Source organism: Penicillium soppii (assembly GCF_028829465.1).
Source record: "Penicillium soppii strain IBT 18220 chromosome Unknown utg000004l, whole genome shotgun sequence".
Taxonomy (NCBI): domain Eukaryota; kingdom Fungi; phylum Ascomycota; class Eurotiomycetes; order Eurotiales; family Aspergillaceae; genus Penicillium; species Penicillium soppii.
The window spans coordinates 2,795,683-2,810,812 of NW_026643234.1; the positions used below are offsets into that span (position 1 = coordinate 2,795,683).

The window sequence follows — 15,130 nt, forward strand, 5'->3', positions numbered from 1 at the left end:
TCATCATTTTAAAACCCAGTCAAATAACGATGCTCATTCGTCTCCTCCAAAACCTCCATCCTCATCCCGACCCTAATAACCCCCTCATCCCTCGGCGCACTCAACATCCCAAAACAAGGCTTGAATCTAGTCCCTTCATCAACCCTCCGATAAGACACCAACATATCCCAAGGTTGCTTCTTATGCTTAACCGCCGTTCCCGGATCAACATTCGGCACCTGGCAGCGCGCGCAACGAGCCACAACATCCAAATCAAGCTTACTTCTCTCCCAATCCCCATCCCCAGGATTGGATCTAGACCGATCCGCAGTAATACGAACCACCTTCCAAGAATCCTCACTCCAAGCCGGCCCGCCCCGAACAACGATATTCGGCCGGAACCGTTCAACGGTAATAGGACCAACGCCGGCCCTTCCCAGACGCGTATTTAGCTCACGCAACGAATCTTCAGATGCAATAAGAACGGGATGAACATCCGGAAACCCGGTCGTCTGGACACGGCCTAGAAGTCTGGGATCACCGTTGCCTTTGAGTACGCGTGGCGTGGGACCTTTATATACGAGCGCAACATTTCGACCTAGGAATGAAGAGAAAGGCGCATTGATGGACTCGCTATACATGTACCCGTCTGTATCGGTATCCCATATGCGAACGGGGCTGATGGATGTATTTTCCTCGAGCCACTTGGGGGTGGGATGGGATGGGATGCAGATTGTGTGAAATTCATTCTCCTCTTCATGATTTTGGGATTTGTCGGATTTGGTCTCGGTGATCTTTGGCACATTTACGATCAGTTCCTCGCCGTCTGAACTCAGCGCTGTGGTGATGAGTGTCATATTTGGGATTTGGCGGATTGTCAAGAATGTGTTTGTTGATGCGTCGATTAGCATCCAGCGGCGGTCGAGGTCAAGACCGTGGCTTTTCAGGATTGTTTGAGTAACTTCTAGGCCTCGGCATGATTTTATGGGATACATGCGTAGTGAGATGATCTCGCTTGATTTGCGGGGCCATGGCAGTTTGATGGGGAATTTGCGGTTGAGTTTGAGGTAGGGGAGTAAGATAATTAGGGATATTGGGATTAAGAAGACCAGGATTATTGTTGTGTGTGACTGCATATTGGGATGATGTTCGGTGTTGGATAGTTGGGTGTCTTAGGGTTATCCGGTTGATGTGATATGTTTTTGCCGGCTGTTTCCGCATGTGGGCCGACTACTTATATAATTATGTCTGCATATGTACATAGTTACTAGCATGGATAGCCAAGTAGCCCTTGTTGTTTAATATTTGGGCATTTATATGCTTCTCTTGGCTCTATAAAACACCATGCTATACATTTTATATATGGCAGTTGCTTGGATTAATAACTCGAGACGTGGATCAAATTGATCTGGAAATGCCATTGTAAAGAAACACCTGCGCGCATTGTATGCAGCAAAAAGTTACGTAAATGAAGTAATCGCAGTAAATCCAAGAGAAGCAACTGTTCAAGTGAACCGGGTATGAGAATCTCGGAGAAACGAACTCAAAAGAAAGAGAACGAATCAAAATCAAAGATCATAGCAGGTTTCAATCTGACTAGGCATGTTTCTTATCAATCCAGCACGCGACCATTGACTTGATCAGGGCAAGTGCAACCACCCGCCCTTCTTCAATATCAGCATCCTCAGAACCCCCGGGAACATGAAGGAAAAGGACATTTCGATCATGACCATGTTGCAAAGCCAGTGACAAGCTGGTGTAGAAAATGAAGTCGCACAAGTAATGGCCTGCATCCTTGGAGATCCGGAGATCCGACTTGGGAGCAAAAGAGCGCCACGTATCTAGGAACTGCTCTTCGGGTTGGTAGCACGAGGGAGAGGACGGGTTCTCTGTGGCACGACCAGGAATGAGGATTGGAGGCAAACCCAACTGCCTCCATAGCTTCTCCCCATATTCATAGCCGGTGCGACCTTCGACGTCTGTAATGATATAGTCGTCACGGTGAGCTAGTGTTTCGACGGAGTAGTACTGTCGTGGAGACGCGATCCCAATATGAATGATGAGATCGGGTCTTCGCCCACCATTTGAGGCTGCAAACTCCTCCATAATCAAAGGCAGGGATTCTCGCACAGTGGCATATGCCACTGGGATCGGGGTGGGGTGTACATGAAGTGAGACTCGACGCGAACCCACTTTATCTGACGGGAAGGTAAAAGACGACGGAAGGGAGGAGGCGATCAGATATGAAGCATTTACGAGATTAGTTTTGAAGGGCTATTTAGAAGCTCTATATTAGTTTATGTAAAAGACAAGTATGCAGATCATCACTTACCCCAAAGCCTGTTATCAGGACGGATATCTCATTGGGGGATGTCGAGGATTGCGGAGGGTTATTGCCGACCGGGACAGGGTGTAAAGATGGAACACCAGAGCCGTAGTCACCCATATTGATTTAGGTATCGTCAAGGGGTATCCTTGAAGTGAGGTTGAGATGAAGGCGACTTATAGCGGGGAAAAGGCACATGAGCACGCTGAATGCGGGGTCTTGGCGCAAACTCACCCATGGTTTCCATTTATGCTTATATGTACATATATAGACAACCTCTATAGCCATATGTATGTATGATAGTACTTGATTGGGCCTTTCGAATTATTATAACACAAATGAGCTATGTAGGGCAGTGTGCGATTGTGGATTATAATTTTTATCCCGGGTAGCCAAACTAGATCCATGGATTTTGTAAAGCAACGTAGGGATTCCAATACTGTAGAACACAGGGATAGATAAGCGAAAAAAGATTGACAATATTGCTTCCAATAGGTTTGAAATTGAGCCAAGCTCTTGAAAATACCCCCAAACCGCGCTGTTTGAAGTACATATATTGCTCTATGTACCATGAAACTATGATGGTGGATTTAGAGCTCGGAAGTATCATATCCGGGATCCACCTGATTTGAAATAATTATCACCTTATTTCTCCGTAGTAAACATAGGTCGCTTAGTATCAGGTCATCCCAGCTCTCCAATGGGTATACTTCTACCGAAATTTGTGTTGCCTTGTCCTGACCTAGAGAACATATCAGTCTACAACCTATGATGTATGTGATATACAGCCTTGCGCTGGCTATAATTACTAACCACAGACTGAGTTGTATTTGTATCTGTATTTGTATTTTTCCATCTCTATTTCTATTTTCTTTGTACTATATAGTATTGAGTGAGATGCAATCATGTCAAACACTTGTGGCGACTGGTTGTGGCGCTGAGATTCTTGTATCATGGAAACACATTTTTTTTTCTCTGATGTTCGCACATACTAACTTTGCACCATTTAGACCTCATGCATTGTCATTGACATGTCTATATCTTGAAAAGTACGTTGCCTGCGCGATGCAGGTGGATCCTAGACGGAACAAAAACTGTCGAAGAATTGCCCCTTCAGGTAATGATCGCTGAATCTGGCTCTCGTTCTCGCATTTCTCGCATTTCTCGCATAGAACTTGGACCACGGCCATTACTAGCCGGAGCTTTGGCGTTCCGGTTGAAGAATCTGGTTAACTTACACATAGACGGGTGGCTTTCTATTAGCTTCAATTCGGCTTCACAGTATCCGACGCTTGCGTGGGTCCCCCCCCTTACTCGATCTTCAGTCGAAGGTCCGTGGGGGAAAAAAGCAACCGGCCTGACTGGTTCCAAGGTTGGCTTGGATCTATTATAAATATCCAGTTCCTCAAGATGTCAGTCCCTGGAAATCTGGGGATTGATTTATTTTTCCCTTTCTACTTTTGACTATGGCTGTCCTCACTGAATTGTTCAACAGCCCTTATGTGGTACAAGGTGTCTGTGTTGCCTTGTTAGCGGTGTTCATAACAAGCATCTGGGGTGATATAGTGGATGAGATCCCCCACCGTCGTATTCCTTTAGTTGGGAGGGCTTGGTGGGAGATCACCAACAAAAAGGCTAGGTCGCGCTTCACTCAGTCATGTCGCGATTTGATCACCGAAGGCTTTGCACAGGTATGTTTTCAGATAAAAGGGGCTTTAGAGTAGCACAATCGATCTTCCAAGGGTGCTGACAGGCCATCGTAGGGTGCTAGTGTGTTCCAGATCATTGGATCTACTCAACCGATGATTGTATTGCACCCGAAGTATATCAATGAAATCAAGAACCACCCAGACTTGAGTTTCGATGACGCAATCAGGAAGGTATGATGTGACCAGTCCTACCAGTCTGAAATACAATTTGTATTATGTTGGCTGACTTTCTAGACGTTTTTCGATAACCGCATCGCCGGATTCGAGCCGTTCCACAATGGGTCCGCTATGAAGGTCACCATCGAGGTCGTGCGTACCAAACTGACCCAAGCACTTGGTATGGATAGTAAATCCATCAGGCTGAGCCAGACCGAACTGACTATTCTTACCTAGGATCTTTGTCCATCCCGCTTTCGAGAGAGACATCTTTGACCTTGAAGGATGCTTTACCTCCCACTGACGGTATGCCTAAAAAAGTTATTGTAACTACAGTAAATTGTAAATCTCGACTAATGCTGCATTTTTACAGAATGGACTCCATATAACTTTGCCCACAAAGTCCCATACATGGTCGCCCGCGTCTCCTCGCTAGTATTTGTCGGAGAGACCATCTGTCATGATGTCGAATGGATCGATGTATCAGTCAACTACGCTATTGACGCATTTAGAGCCATGCGCGACCTACGAACATGGCCATCCGTTCTCCGCCCATTAGTCCATTGGTTTTTACCTTCCACCCAAAAACTGCGCAGTCATTTAAAGAAAGCCAATACCGTCATCAACCGTGAGATCGAGAGACGGGCGATGATTCGAGAAGGCAAAATCCCAGCAGAAAACCCACCTCACAAAACTGATGCCTTGGATTGGTATCGCGAGACTGCCGAGGCCCAAAACAACTTCACCTTTGACCAAGCTCGCTCTCAAGTCGGGCTGGCACTGGCGGCTATTCATACTACGTCCAATATATTGACCAATATCATGTATGACCTCGCCGCATACCCAGAGTATATCCAGCCACTGCGCGATGAGATCTGTGCGGTTGCTGCTGAAGATGGGGAGCTCAAGAAGACTAGCTTGCTTAAGCTCAAATTGATGGATAGTATAATGAAGGAGTCGCAACGAACCCACCCTTTGTCATTGAGTAAGTGATCAGTGAACCGTGCTTCTGCTTTATATGTGTATGACCCAGACTTACTTATATATATAGCCTCCTTGAACCGCTTCACCCTCCAGAAAATTGTTCTTTCCGACGGTACCGTGCTTCCCAAAGGCGCAAACATCTCTATATCTACAAGCCCACTGGAAGACGACAATATCTACCCCAACGCTGCCACCTACGACGGCTACCGATTCTTGAAAAAACGCCAGGAGCCAGGAAATGAGCACAAACATCAATTTGTGACGACAACAAACGAGCACTTCGTCTTCGGCCACGGTGTCCACGCCTGCCCGGGTCGCTTCTTTGCTTCCAATGAAACTAAGATCTTACTCCTTCATTTGCTGTTAAAGTACGATTGGAAATTGAAGAGTGGTGGACGACCTAAGAACTTTGACAACGGCACCGAGTCAATTACCGACCCAACGGTTGAGATTTTGTTCCGGTCTCGTGAGCCCGAAATCGACTTGAGTTTCTTGGGAGAGTAGGGGATTTGGAATGAGTTGACTGCTTTGTCTTCACTTTATACCTATTGAATATGTGGAGCCTTACATGTTTTTTGGAACCTCATTTACGTGTAGGACAAGCTGGAACTTGCGTGTTATCTGCATTTCAGTGTGATTGAGTCATTTGAAACAAGGAAATTACATATCCATCTCTTTTCTGCGTAGTATTTAGTACATTCTTCAGATAATCATTTTCTCAGAGTGTTCTTCTTGGTACATTGGCCGTCCTTTATGGCCATTTTACAGGCTTCAAGATTTGTGAAAAATAACATTCCATTGATATAATGAAGTACATATCAAGTCACAGCACAGTGCAGTCTCCAAGGTAAGGTGAGATTCGGTTCCTCGAAAGTGGAGCTATTGTCATCTGGCCCACGGCTGTGGGCATACAGTCGGTTATCCACTGTAAGCGAGATGAGAAGAGAGATTTTGTTGAGAACAAATATCTTAATTAGCGAGTGACACAACGATAGTTACATCATTCAATCTATAACGGTGCATATAAGGTATAAGTACATATTAAAACAAGCATTCCCAGTAGAATAGACTACATAGTTACGATCTACAGTGAGTAACACTTAGGGTTCAAGGTGTATATGTGAGATCACATGACCAATTATACGGTATGGTACAGGTAATAACTGTAGACGCGTCGCGCGTCAGTGGAGTAAAAACTAGCCAAAAAAACGCCGTCAAGCTCATCGAACCAACGATGTCAGACCTCCATCACATCTCCATTCCAAATGGGGTTATATGGGTCTTGGTCCCTTTCGCCCCGTGTCTCCCGTTGGGTAGTTCGGGCGCCAGGGCTCCATGAGCTCCAGACCGCACAATGAAAATGTGACCGCTGATCTGGCTCCTTGAAGTACAAACCTATTATTATTATGTACCAATTCTTTCAAAAGCCCCTGTCACATAACCTTGGAAGATATTATTGGATTCAAGGAACAATAGAGCTAGAGCTGATCCGAAGAAAATTAGTGGTACCTATACTGCGCTTAACGTTCCGTCGTTCGTTGTAAGCCCTTGCAGATACCGCACGGCGTTGATGGAGACCTCGATCTACCGTACATGAGTGAATGGAGACATGGGGATTCGACCCCGAAATAAACATTATATACCAGCCCCCCTCTTTTATGAGGTTCGCAAGGTACGGAGTTTGAATTGTACGTTTACGGTAAAAAGTACGGAGTACTAACCATCCATTATGTCTATAATGTACCTACGTCTACGAAGTAACTATGTACAGTAACTGATCTAACTGACAAGTTAACTACATATGTAGCTATACGGAGTACTCCGTACCTACAGATACTAATAGTATTCTCTCTGTATCTAAGTATACCTCTGTATCTATGTATCCTTACCTCCTAAGGTGCTTCCTCCCTTTCAACTTTGTCGCATGCATCAAGTAAGGTGATATCCCATATAGAGAAGGACTTGGGAAAATCTAAACAAACACATTCAATTAGCAAGAGTAGAAGAATAGAAACTGTTTAGAATCAATCAGAATACCTGATTCTGTAAGAAAAAAAACCACAAAGGTTTTAGTTGCGAGTAGCGCTAAGCCTAAGATTTTCACCAGTGGGCCGAAGTACTGCACGAGCTGGAAAGTACAGAGTACCGTGTTCAAGCCGTTGTTCAACACCGGAACATTAGGTACCCAGTACCCCCCTCCCGCAGCACCACGCCCAACCTCTCCCCCATTTCTCTCTCTTCTCTCTCTTCTTCTCTCTCTTCTTTTACCTCTTACCTTCTTTTCTTACCACCACCATTATCCTAACGCGATTTTCTCCGTCTTTTCGGAGATTCGTTTTCTTTTGTGTTTTTTCCCGGGCGTTGGGTTCATGACGAAATCCTCCATTCCATACTACTTGGACGGGATGGAGCCGCAGATGTGATCTGGTGATTCGATTTCCTTGCCGCATTCCAAGCCCACGATCACGCACCCGAGACCTCGGTTTCCTTTTTTTACTTCTTTCTCTATTTCACCTACTCTCGCACGCGTTGCATTTTTCTTATCTCTCACGATTCACGACCTTGACGCGACCTTGCGCGCTTCAGAAGCCGCGCCATCTACACCTCCTGATACATTCATCGAACTCCTTCCAGAAGTCGCATTGACCCACATTCTGCGGTTCAAGATACCGCATCGCCAGCATGGCTCAACGCCAGCTTTCGCGCACTCTCCCGAAGAACTTCACCTTCTCCCTCGACGATGAACCCCAGACCCCCGAGCGACCTAGGAAGACCATTGATGTCCCACCTCCTCCCCGTCACTCAATCCACAGCTATCGCTTGCCCCGAACTCGCGCTCGCACTGGTGTCGATGTGAGCGCTCGTGTGGACATGGCTATCTTCCAATTCAAAGGCTCGGATGTTCCGCTGCCCTCCATCGAAGTTCCCCAATCAACCGGTGACTTCAACGCGCCTGTCCTCAGTGACAGTTCCAACGATGAGGGCTTCCTTGCGCCACCTCGCTCGCGCATGGAGTTCAAGACACCACCTGCGCAGATTCGGGGCACACCTTTCGACTCTGGCGACGCCGCAACCCCATGGCCATCGTGGGACCAGACACCTGGTCCTCGCATCAAGCGCCCAGACTCTGTATGCTCGACTCTGTCTGACTCCTCTATTGAATCCATTGAAACGTTTGCATCGCGACCCTCTGTGGGAAGTTGCACCAGTGTTGAAAGCGACCTGTTCGATTCATACTTCCCGCTGGAAATGTCCAAGGAGCCTGAGCTCGAGTCACCTTCGCGACCCCAGAAACAACACTCGCACGTGAAGAAGGCCGACAACTCATGGACCCGCGAGATGGACAATCATCTGTGGAATACCTACCAAATCTACCTCCAGGATCCTACTATGACGCCATTCAAGATGACACCAGGCAGCATTCCTCCTCTGGGAGTCACATCGCGTGTTGCACGCCGCGCCAGAAAGAATTGGGAGAAGAAGCGCAATCGCATCGTTCAATCCGTGTCAATGGCGTCTGCTGATGCGTTTGGAACATCTACCCCCAAAGTCTCCGATGAAGGGTCGCAACCACTCTGGCCTAAATCCGACTCAAAGACTCGACAGCGTCTTAAGCTGTTGTGTCGGCGCAAGTTCTCTATCTCACCTCACTACCAGCGAATCATGCAATCTCGCACTCCTGAGCCTGTGACAGGGGTTTATGGACCGCCCCCGGAAACTCGTGTGCACGATTTCGCCGACAACTCGGCCTACACGACTCGCGACCTTGGTGTTTCTCTTGTTACATCCTACGATCCGACTCCACTTTCTCAAGTTACACAAGATGTACCCTTGACTGCAGACTGGTTCAACACTCCTGTGTCTGCCACACCTGCACCTGCCCAGGTCGAGACCCCTGTGGCCAAGACGCCTTACCAACACCTTCGTGTCGAATCCGCTCCCAGCATCCCGCGCCTGGGATCGCCATTCGTGTACAATACCTGGGGTCCAGGTGGAACGAGTCGCCAAGCCCAGAGATTCAACTCCCCTCGACGCGAGACCATTCATGTTCCCGGTCATCGTGCTCGCCGCAACACATACTTGGACCAGTCTCTGCAAGATCCCGATGACGTCTTTGCCACCACATCGAAGAAAAAGAACAATCCCTCGGAAGAAGAAGAAGAAGTTGATCGTCGCCTGGAGGACTATGTTCGCGATAACAAGTTCCAAGACATGGGTCACGGCCGAGTTCGCATCCGCAATCGTGGAGCAACCATTGGCGATGTGAACCCTAGGGACATGGACCAGCTTTTCTCTCCACCTTCTTCGCTCAATTCGGGCCCAATTGAACCCGAAGAGACCACACCCATCGTGAAGCCCGGTAACCCCTTGTTGGACCTTGGCGAAAATATCAAACGCCTTGGCTCGCCTTTCCGTATTGAAGGAGGACACAAGCGCCGCGAGCCTCTCAACCCGAGCCTCCAGACACGCGCCTGATTTGTCTGACCCTTTTTCAAGTGGCAGTCGACCTTACGTGGTGCCCCATGACACGACCTCTCCCATGCAGGTCTCTCCGACTCAAGCGCACGAGAAAGCTCCCCCTCTGCCATACAATGCCCATGAGGATGGCCTTTCCGATGCCGAGCGGATTCGCCGGCAAATCTTGAACATGCCCTTCACGCGCAACTAGATTGTGCGTTTGCTGTCCAATTTCTGAGTATCCGTTCCATTGCGGCTTCGATTTATTTGCGAGATTTTTCCCCTTTGCATAATGATTTGAACGAGATACCGATAAGGCCCTTCAGCGGTCCCAGCATTTATTCTTACGACAGCCCCCGCATTATCAACGACTTGTAACGATATCTCTCAGTGACTTGAGTCTGTTTTTCTTCCTTTCTACCACGACTTTGAAATTGCATTACCAACTTCAAACCAAAAAAAAAAAGTGATGGGTTCTTCACCTTTTGGTTGTCGAACACCGCGCACAGTACATGCCCCGACACTCAGCTTGTGCGTCTCTGTTTCGGAACCACCAATCTTCATTGGCAATTACATTCATTTTCTGGTGCCTACCGCTTTGATGCGAGTTCACCTCACCTTCAATCACTCACAAATCTATTATCTTTCCTCCTACGGGGTTATCGTCACCTTAAATTCAGCACAAAACACCGAAAAAAAAAGGCGAAGAACACTCTCATAACCCTATCTACCATCAACAACCACTCGCTATGTTCTGCGATCCACATTCTTTACAACTTTTTCTCCATCTTTCTTTCTTTCTCAGTCCTTATCCAGTCGTCTACATCACCCACATGGTCCTCGACATATTTCTCATGTCCGGGTGAAGGAACACTGCTGGATTAGAATTAGCCATTGAAAACCCGTCACAAACAATCCCCGCCTCCATTCTGACCCTCGTCACTCAGCATGGACGGCATTACCCCTCAAAAAGCGAATGTGCAACGATACATATGCAAATACCATAGACGAACCGATACGAAACGAACGCATGATATTGCAGATTAACCAACGACATCCCTGAATACGCAAGCGAGGTGTTTGGTTTTCTTTTGCCAGCGATTCCGATTCTCAATTTCAATTTTTTCTAATTCACACTACACCGAAATCGCATCTTGAATTCTGATTTTCATACGATATTCCGATTCACGCTCTGATTTTGCTCGTACTTCATTATTCCCTAAGTGGCGAACTTCATTGGGCTTGCATCCGGAAGCATTGTTCTTGTTCTGATTATTTTTCTTTACTCTTCTGCGTTCTTATGACGTATGAATGTCTGTCTTTTTTTTCTTCTTCAGAGCCTGTCTTGTTCTTACCTGGATCTTTTTTGATCTTTCCTCTGGAGCTGTGAGAGTTTGGCTATTTTTCGCTCTTTGTTTTCCCGACAGGTTTTATCCTAGAGGAATGGCTGTTTTGATCATAGTGATCTGCCAATCAACTATCTTTATCTTGATCATTTTGACTTTTCTACACATGTAGCTTGTAGTAAGATGATGGATCAGTATTAGGTATCATCTACAGGTCAGACACTGATGTCAACAAACTGTAACAAAAAAGTCACAAATGAATCCCTAGCAAAAGGGCCGGAAAGATGTAAAATGTAAAGTAAGATAGGGGTATAATTTATAAAAAGGAATTTGCAACAAGTCAACAAGCATTAGATCACCTCTCCAATTTCTTCTTCCGCTCCGCAAGCAACGCCTCGATCTTCCTCAGCTGAAGCGCCAGACCCTTCTTTTCAGCATGATCAAGGAGCCACTCCTCCATACCACGACGAACTTGACGCATGGAATGCAAGACAGGAAGAAAAAGCGACGACGAAGCATCTGGAGGACTATTTTCACGCTCGATACGCTGCCAGCGTTCGGCACCAGGGTTTAACAGGAGATCGAAGACACCGGCCCAGAGTTCGCGGTCCCAATATCGTTTGAAAGATTCACGAATACGATAGGTGCGGGGCGATCCGGCCGATGCGTTTTCGTCATTTACGGGTGTGGAGTCGACATATTTGCCGAAGAGCAGGACGTGAATGACGCCTGCGATACCGTATAGATCGATTTGGTACGTCCATGGTCGTTTCTCGCGGATTTCGTTGCACTCGTGAGTGACAGTTTCCCAGTCAGCGACAAATTGGACGGCGGGCGAGAAGGCTTGCATGTCGATACCGCGCCCGAAGTCAATTAGGGCGAGGCCTTTTTGTTGCCAGCCATGGGAGCCGCTTGCAGAGTAGTGAATGCTTTCGCGGGGGTCGAAGGAAGGCTCATCGGTACCGAGGTCGAGGAGGGAAAGGGCTTTAGCGGGTGGTTCGTTGGAGTTTGGTTCGTCAAGACGGACAAGGCAGTTATCTGCTTTGATATCGCCGTGTAGGACTCCATTTGCGTGGAGAGCTTCAACAGTGCGGAATAATTCAACGGAGAAGAACATTGCCAAGGCCTCTTCGAGACCGCCTTCGGATGTATGATTCGAGTTGAGAGATTCATTGCGAACGATATTGACAAGGTCGAGCAATGTGCCTTGTCCTCGGTAGTCCTCCACTAAGAAGCTTTCCCGTTGGTGTACATGTAGCTCATGTGCACGGACAATGCTATCTGTGGCTCGGGAATCGACGGATTGTCGAAGACGATCGTAGGCTGTGCGGATCATGTAGAATTCCCATGCACTCGAAGGTCCGTTTTCGACCTTGACTGCCTCGAAGGGGAATCGAGGTGTGTCATAAGCGTTCGGCGATTTGATAAGGCTTGCACCGTCGTCGGAGTCGGAACCGTACGCTTCAAGGCTGTCGACACTTTCAGCTAAGTAAACAGGGGCGTATGCACCGGCTCCAAGCTCTCGCCGAATGATGTAGCTTCGTTCCGCCCCCGGGAATTCCAGGATAGGTGTGTCGAGTGCATGGTCGTCGGCGCCTTTTGATCGTCTGGTATGAGTCTTGACAAACTTTTGGATCATTGAAGCATAGTTGCTGTCTTCAACATGGCCATGGTAACCAGTATAAGTGGCTAGTGGTGGCTCCAAAGAATTGAGGATCGTGTTGCGAATGCCCTTGTCAGTCGGGTTGCACTGTAAATCTCTAATTATAGCTTCCCGCCTCTGTAGTTTAGGCGCAAGTGCCTTGAAAGCTGTAGGACTGAATGGCACGTCGGTTGCGGATGTGACGGTATGGTCTCCTTGAAATGGTGTGCTGGTTCCAAATGGACTGGAAAGTAGGAGATCGTGAGCTGGCGATCGAGGCTTGGAAGGTGTCTTGGCGTTGTAAATGCTGTTGCGGGCAGTTGTCAAAGAAGGAATGGAACATTCTGTTCGCTCCACAATAGGTGTCATGAAAGGCAGCCGGTTCTGAGCCATGATCGCAGGATCGCGGTAGGTTCCCCAAGGCGGAGCATAGTCGTCAGGCATTTCTGGCACAAATCCTTTTCTGTCTGGTGTTCCAAGCGTTGAACTCTCTGCATCTTCGTCGTCCTCATCATTGACGACAGAGCGTGAGGTAACGTCAGTGTTTTCGATGTCAGGAATATCGCGGTCAGCATTGAATTCTGTCCAATCGCTTCCCTCGCCATCGACACTTTCAGCTAGGGTGGTGTTGGCATAATCAGTGTCGTCGTAAGATTTGTGGAATGTCTGAGTCTCTTCATCGCCAAAGTCACTTGAGGCCGCCGAGATGTGTCCTGTGCCTGTACTATCTCCTGTACTAGCAGCATCATCATCTTCATAATCGCTGTCGCAAAAGCTATCGGCGTCATCTTCTGTTTCAGCTTTCAATGGTTGATTGAAAATGCTGTAGATCTCGTCCGTTGCTGCACGAGTGTGCATGGTCATTGTCGGTTCCCGAGTACTCTTTCGTCGGACCTTCTTTTTGGCTGGGGAATCGAAGTTCATTTTGACTGGGCGAAGTGTCAGCTTGGGGTAATCATCAGGGCCAATGGCTTAATCCACTCACCTGTTTGTGTTTGGACTGTTTCTCCCTTGACCTTGATGCGATTTGATTTGCTGGACCTGTCTTCATGGCTTCCATCTTGAGTTTGAATTTGTGAATGGCTATCTATGGTCAAATTCTGGGCAAGATGCCCTGGTAAGTCTTCAAGTGGGTGTGATGTCACTGGAAAAGCCTCGGAGCCGGCTGCGTTTCCGGAAATTTGCTGCAGAGGCTCCTTTTGCTTGCGCCAGTCCTTGTACATCCATCCACGTTTGATAGCCCTGAGCTCCTCAAAACTCATCTCGTGGGTAGGGTTTGTGCGGTCAGGGTATACGGATTCCAGGTCGACAAATACACGTTCTCGTCGGCCGGTTCGCGGATTAACGGCTTCCCTTACATGATGCTCGGGTACTTCTGTGGGCTGCATTGGCTTTTTGGAAGGAAAATCTGGATTTGACTGAATACATAATAAAATACCATAGGTTCATGCCAGCAATTAGTCCTGTGATCGTAAATATATGGAGGTCTGAACAGGGAAAGGAGATCCCGGGATGGGAACTAACCTGATCTCTGAAGATTGCCATCTTTTGGGCCGGCGCAGCCTTCTTGCCAACCTTCAAAGTCTCTCCTGCCCATGGCTTCGCCTCCACTTCATTCTCTTTCTTGCGATCCCGGATTGACCCAATGCTTTCCCAGCCCTTTGTCGGTCCACCGGTTGCGGGACCCGGCGCAGCCGAGTCAGCATCTGAGAAAATAGCCATCTTGGGCTTTCCGGATTTTGTCTTCGGAGCAGCACCCGCCTGAGGCGAGGACCGTGATGCTTGAGGATCCGCAACGGTATCGGATGGGGCGAATGGATCCATCTTGGCGGCCAGCGCGGGACGAACTTTCGGTAAAGCGGGCGAAGACGGGCCGGTATCTTGTTCGCGTTGATCGTATCGTTGTTGAAACTCGTTGTATTTCCGTGCCAACCTCTCCACCGGTCGCGCCTCGCGGTCCATACCCAGCCTGTAAACCTCGTCGGCTTGTGACCAGCGTCCAGCGCCCTCTAGCCACCCAGCAAATTCTTCATAGAATAGTGCTAAGCTCTCACCGATCCGATGACGGGCGAGGAATGCAAATGTTTCGCGTGGGGCATCGGAGAAGAGTCGAACGTAATGAAGCCATAGTCGTAGATATCGAGGATCATTTCTGTAATGTGAACTTGAAAGGAAAGACTTTGTTGCCCGTTCCAAGAGAGGTAGTAGGCCAGATTCGGGAGTTGCTTGTGCGGACGGATAGGCGTTCAGGGTCCATTTTACATATCGGTCGTAAACGTCAAGGGGATCGTCCGATTCTCCTATTGATTGCAGTTCACTTTCGTATTCTTGGCGCATAGCATCGTTAATAGTTCGTGTTCCGTTTGGTGATGGCGATGGAATTTTGTCACTGTTGCTGCCACCTGAAAAGATTCGGGCGAGCTCTCGAGCTGATCGGCCACCAGGCAGTGATTGAACGTTTTCCTTTTGTGCCTCGATGATATCAAAATCAACCAGTTCATCGGAAGCCGCCATATCGAGAAGAGTTGAG

The 15,130-nt window shown here is 47.9% G+C and overlaps 6 protein-coding genes across 6 annotated transcripts; 3 read left to right on the plus strand and 3 right to left on the minus strand.

The window, feature by feature from the left end:
* Positions 1–8: 8 nt before the first annotated feature.
* N7529_004449 (MOSC domain-containing protein) lies at positions 9–1,115 on the minus strand (the record flags this gene model as incomplete). Its single annotated transcript, XM_057239976.1, has 1 exon — positions 9–1,115. One exon carries the CDS (start codon positions 1,113–1,115, stop codon positions 9–11), a length of 1,107 nt encoding a protein of 368 aa, XP_057099271.1.
* A 460-nt stretch (positions 1,116–1,575) lies between these two features.
* Positions 1,576–2,425, minus strand: N7529_004450 (putative pyroglutamyl peptidase type I; the record flags this gene model as incomplete). The annotated part of the gene is made up of 2 exons (XM_057239977.1): positions 1,576–2,253; positions 2,312–2,425. The coding sequence occupies 2 exons, from the start codon at positions 2,423–2,425 to the stop codon at positions 1,576–1,578; spliced, it is 792 nt and encodes a 263-aa protein (XP_057099272.1).
* Positions 2,426–3,771: 1,346 nt separating this feature from the next.
* On the plus strand, positions 3,772–5,658 carry N7529_004451 (cytochrome P450; the record flags this gene model as incomplete). Its single annotated transcript, XM_057239978.1, has 6 exons — positions 3,772–3,996; positions 4,069–4,185; positions 4,249–4,351; positions 4,408–4,476; positions 4,544–5,155; positions 5,222–5,658. 6 exons carry the CDS (start codon positions 3,772–3,774, stop codon positions 5,656–5,658), a joined length of 1,563 nt encoding a protein of 520 aa, XP_057099273.1.
* Positions 5,659–7,836: 2,178 nt separating this feature from the next.
* N7529_004452 (uncharacterized protein) lies at positions 7,837–9,630 on the plus strand (the record flags this gene model as incomplete). Its single annotated transcript, XM_057239979.1, has 1 exon — positions 7,837–9,630. The coding sequence occupies one exon, from the start codon at positions 7,837–7,839 to the stop codon at positions 9,628–9,630; it is 1,794 nt and encodes a 597-aa protein (XP_057099274.1).
* A 64-nt stretch (positions 9,631–9,694) lies between these two features.
* On the plus strand, positions 9,695–9,823 carry N7529_004453 (uncharacterized protein; the record flags this gene model as incomplete). Its single annotated transcript, XM_057239980.1, has 1 exon — positions 9,695–9,823. One exon carries the CDS (start codon positions 9,695–9,697, stop codon positions 9,821–9,823), a length of 129 nt encoding a protein of 42 aa, XP_057099275.1.
* A 1,490-nt stretch (positions 9,824–11,313) lies between these two features.
* On the minus strand, positions 11,314–15,114 carry N7529_004454 (putative checkpoint protein kinase (SldA); the record flags this gene model as incomplete). The annotated part of the gene is made up of 3 exons (XM_057239981.1): positions 11,314–13,529; positions 13,586–14,018; positions 14,125–15,114. The coding sequence occupies 3 exons, from the start codon at positions 15,112–15,114 to the stop codon at positions 11,314–11,316; spliced, it is 3,639 nt and encodes a 1,212-aa protein (XP_057099276.1).
* Between the last annotated feature and the right edge of the window lie 16 nt (positions 15,115–15,130).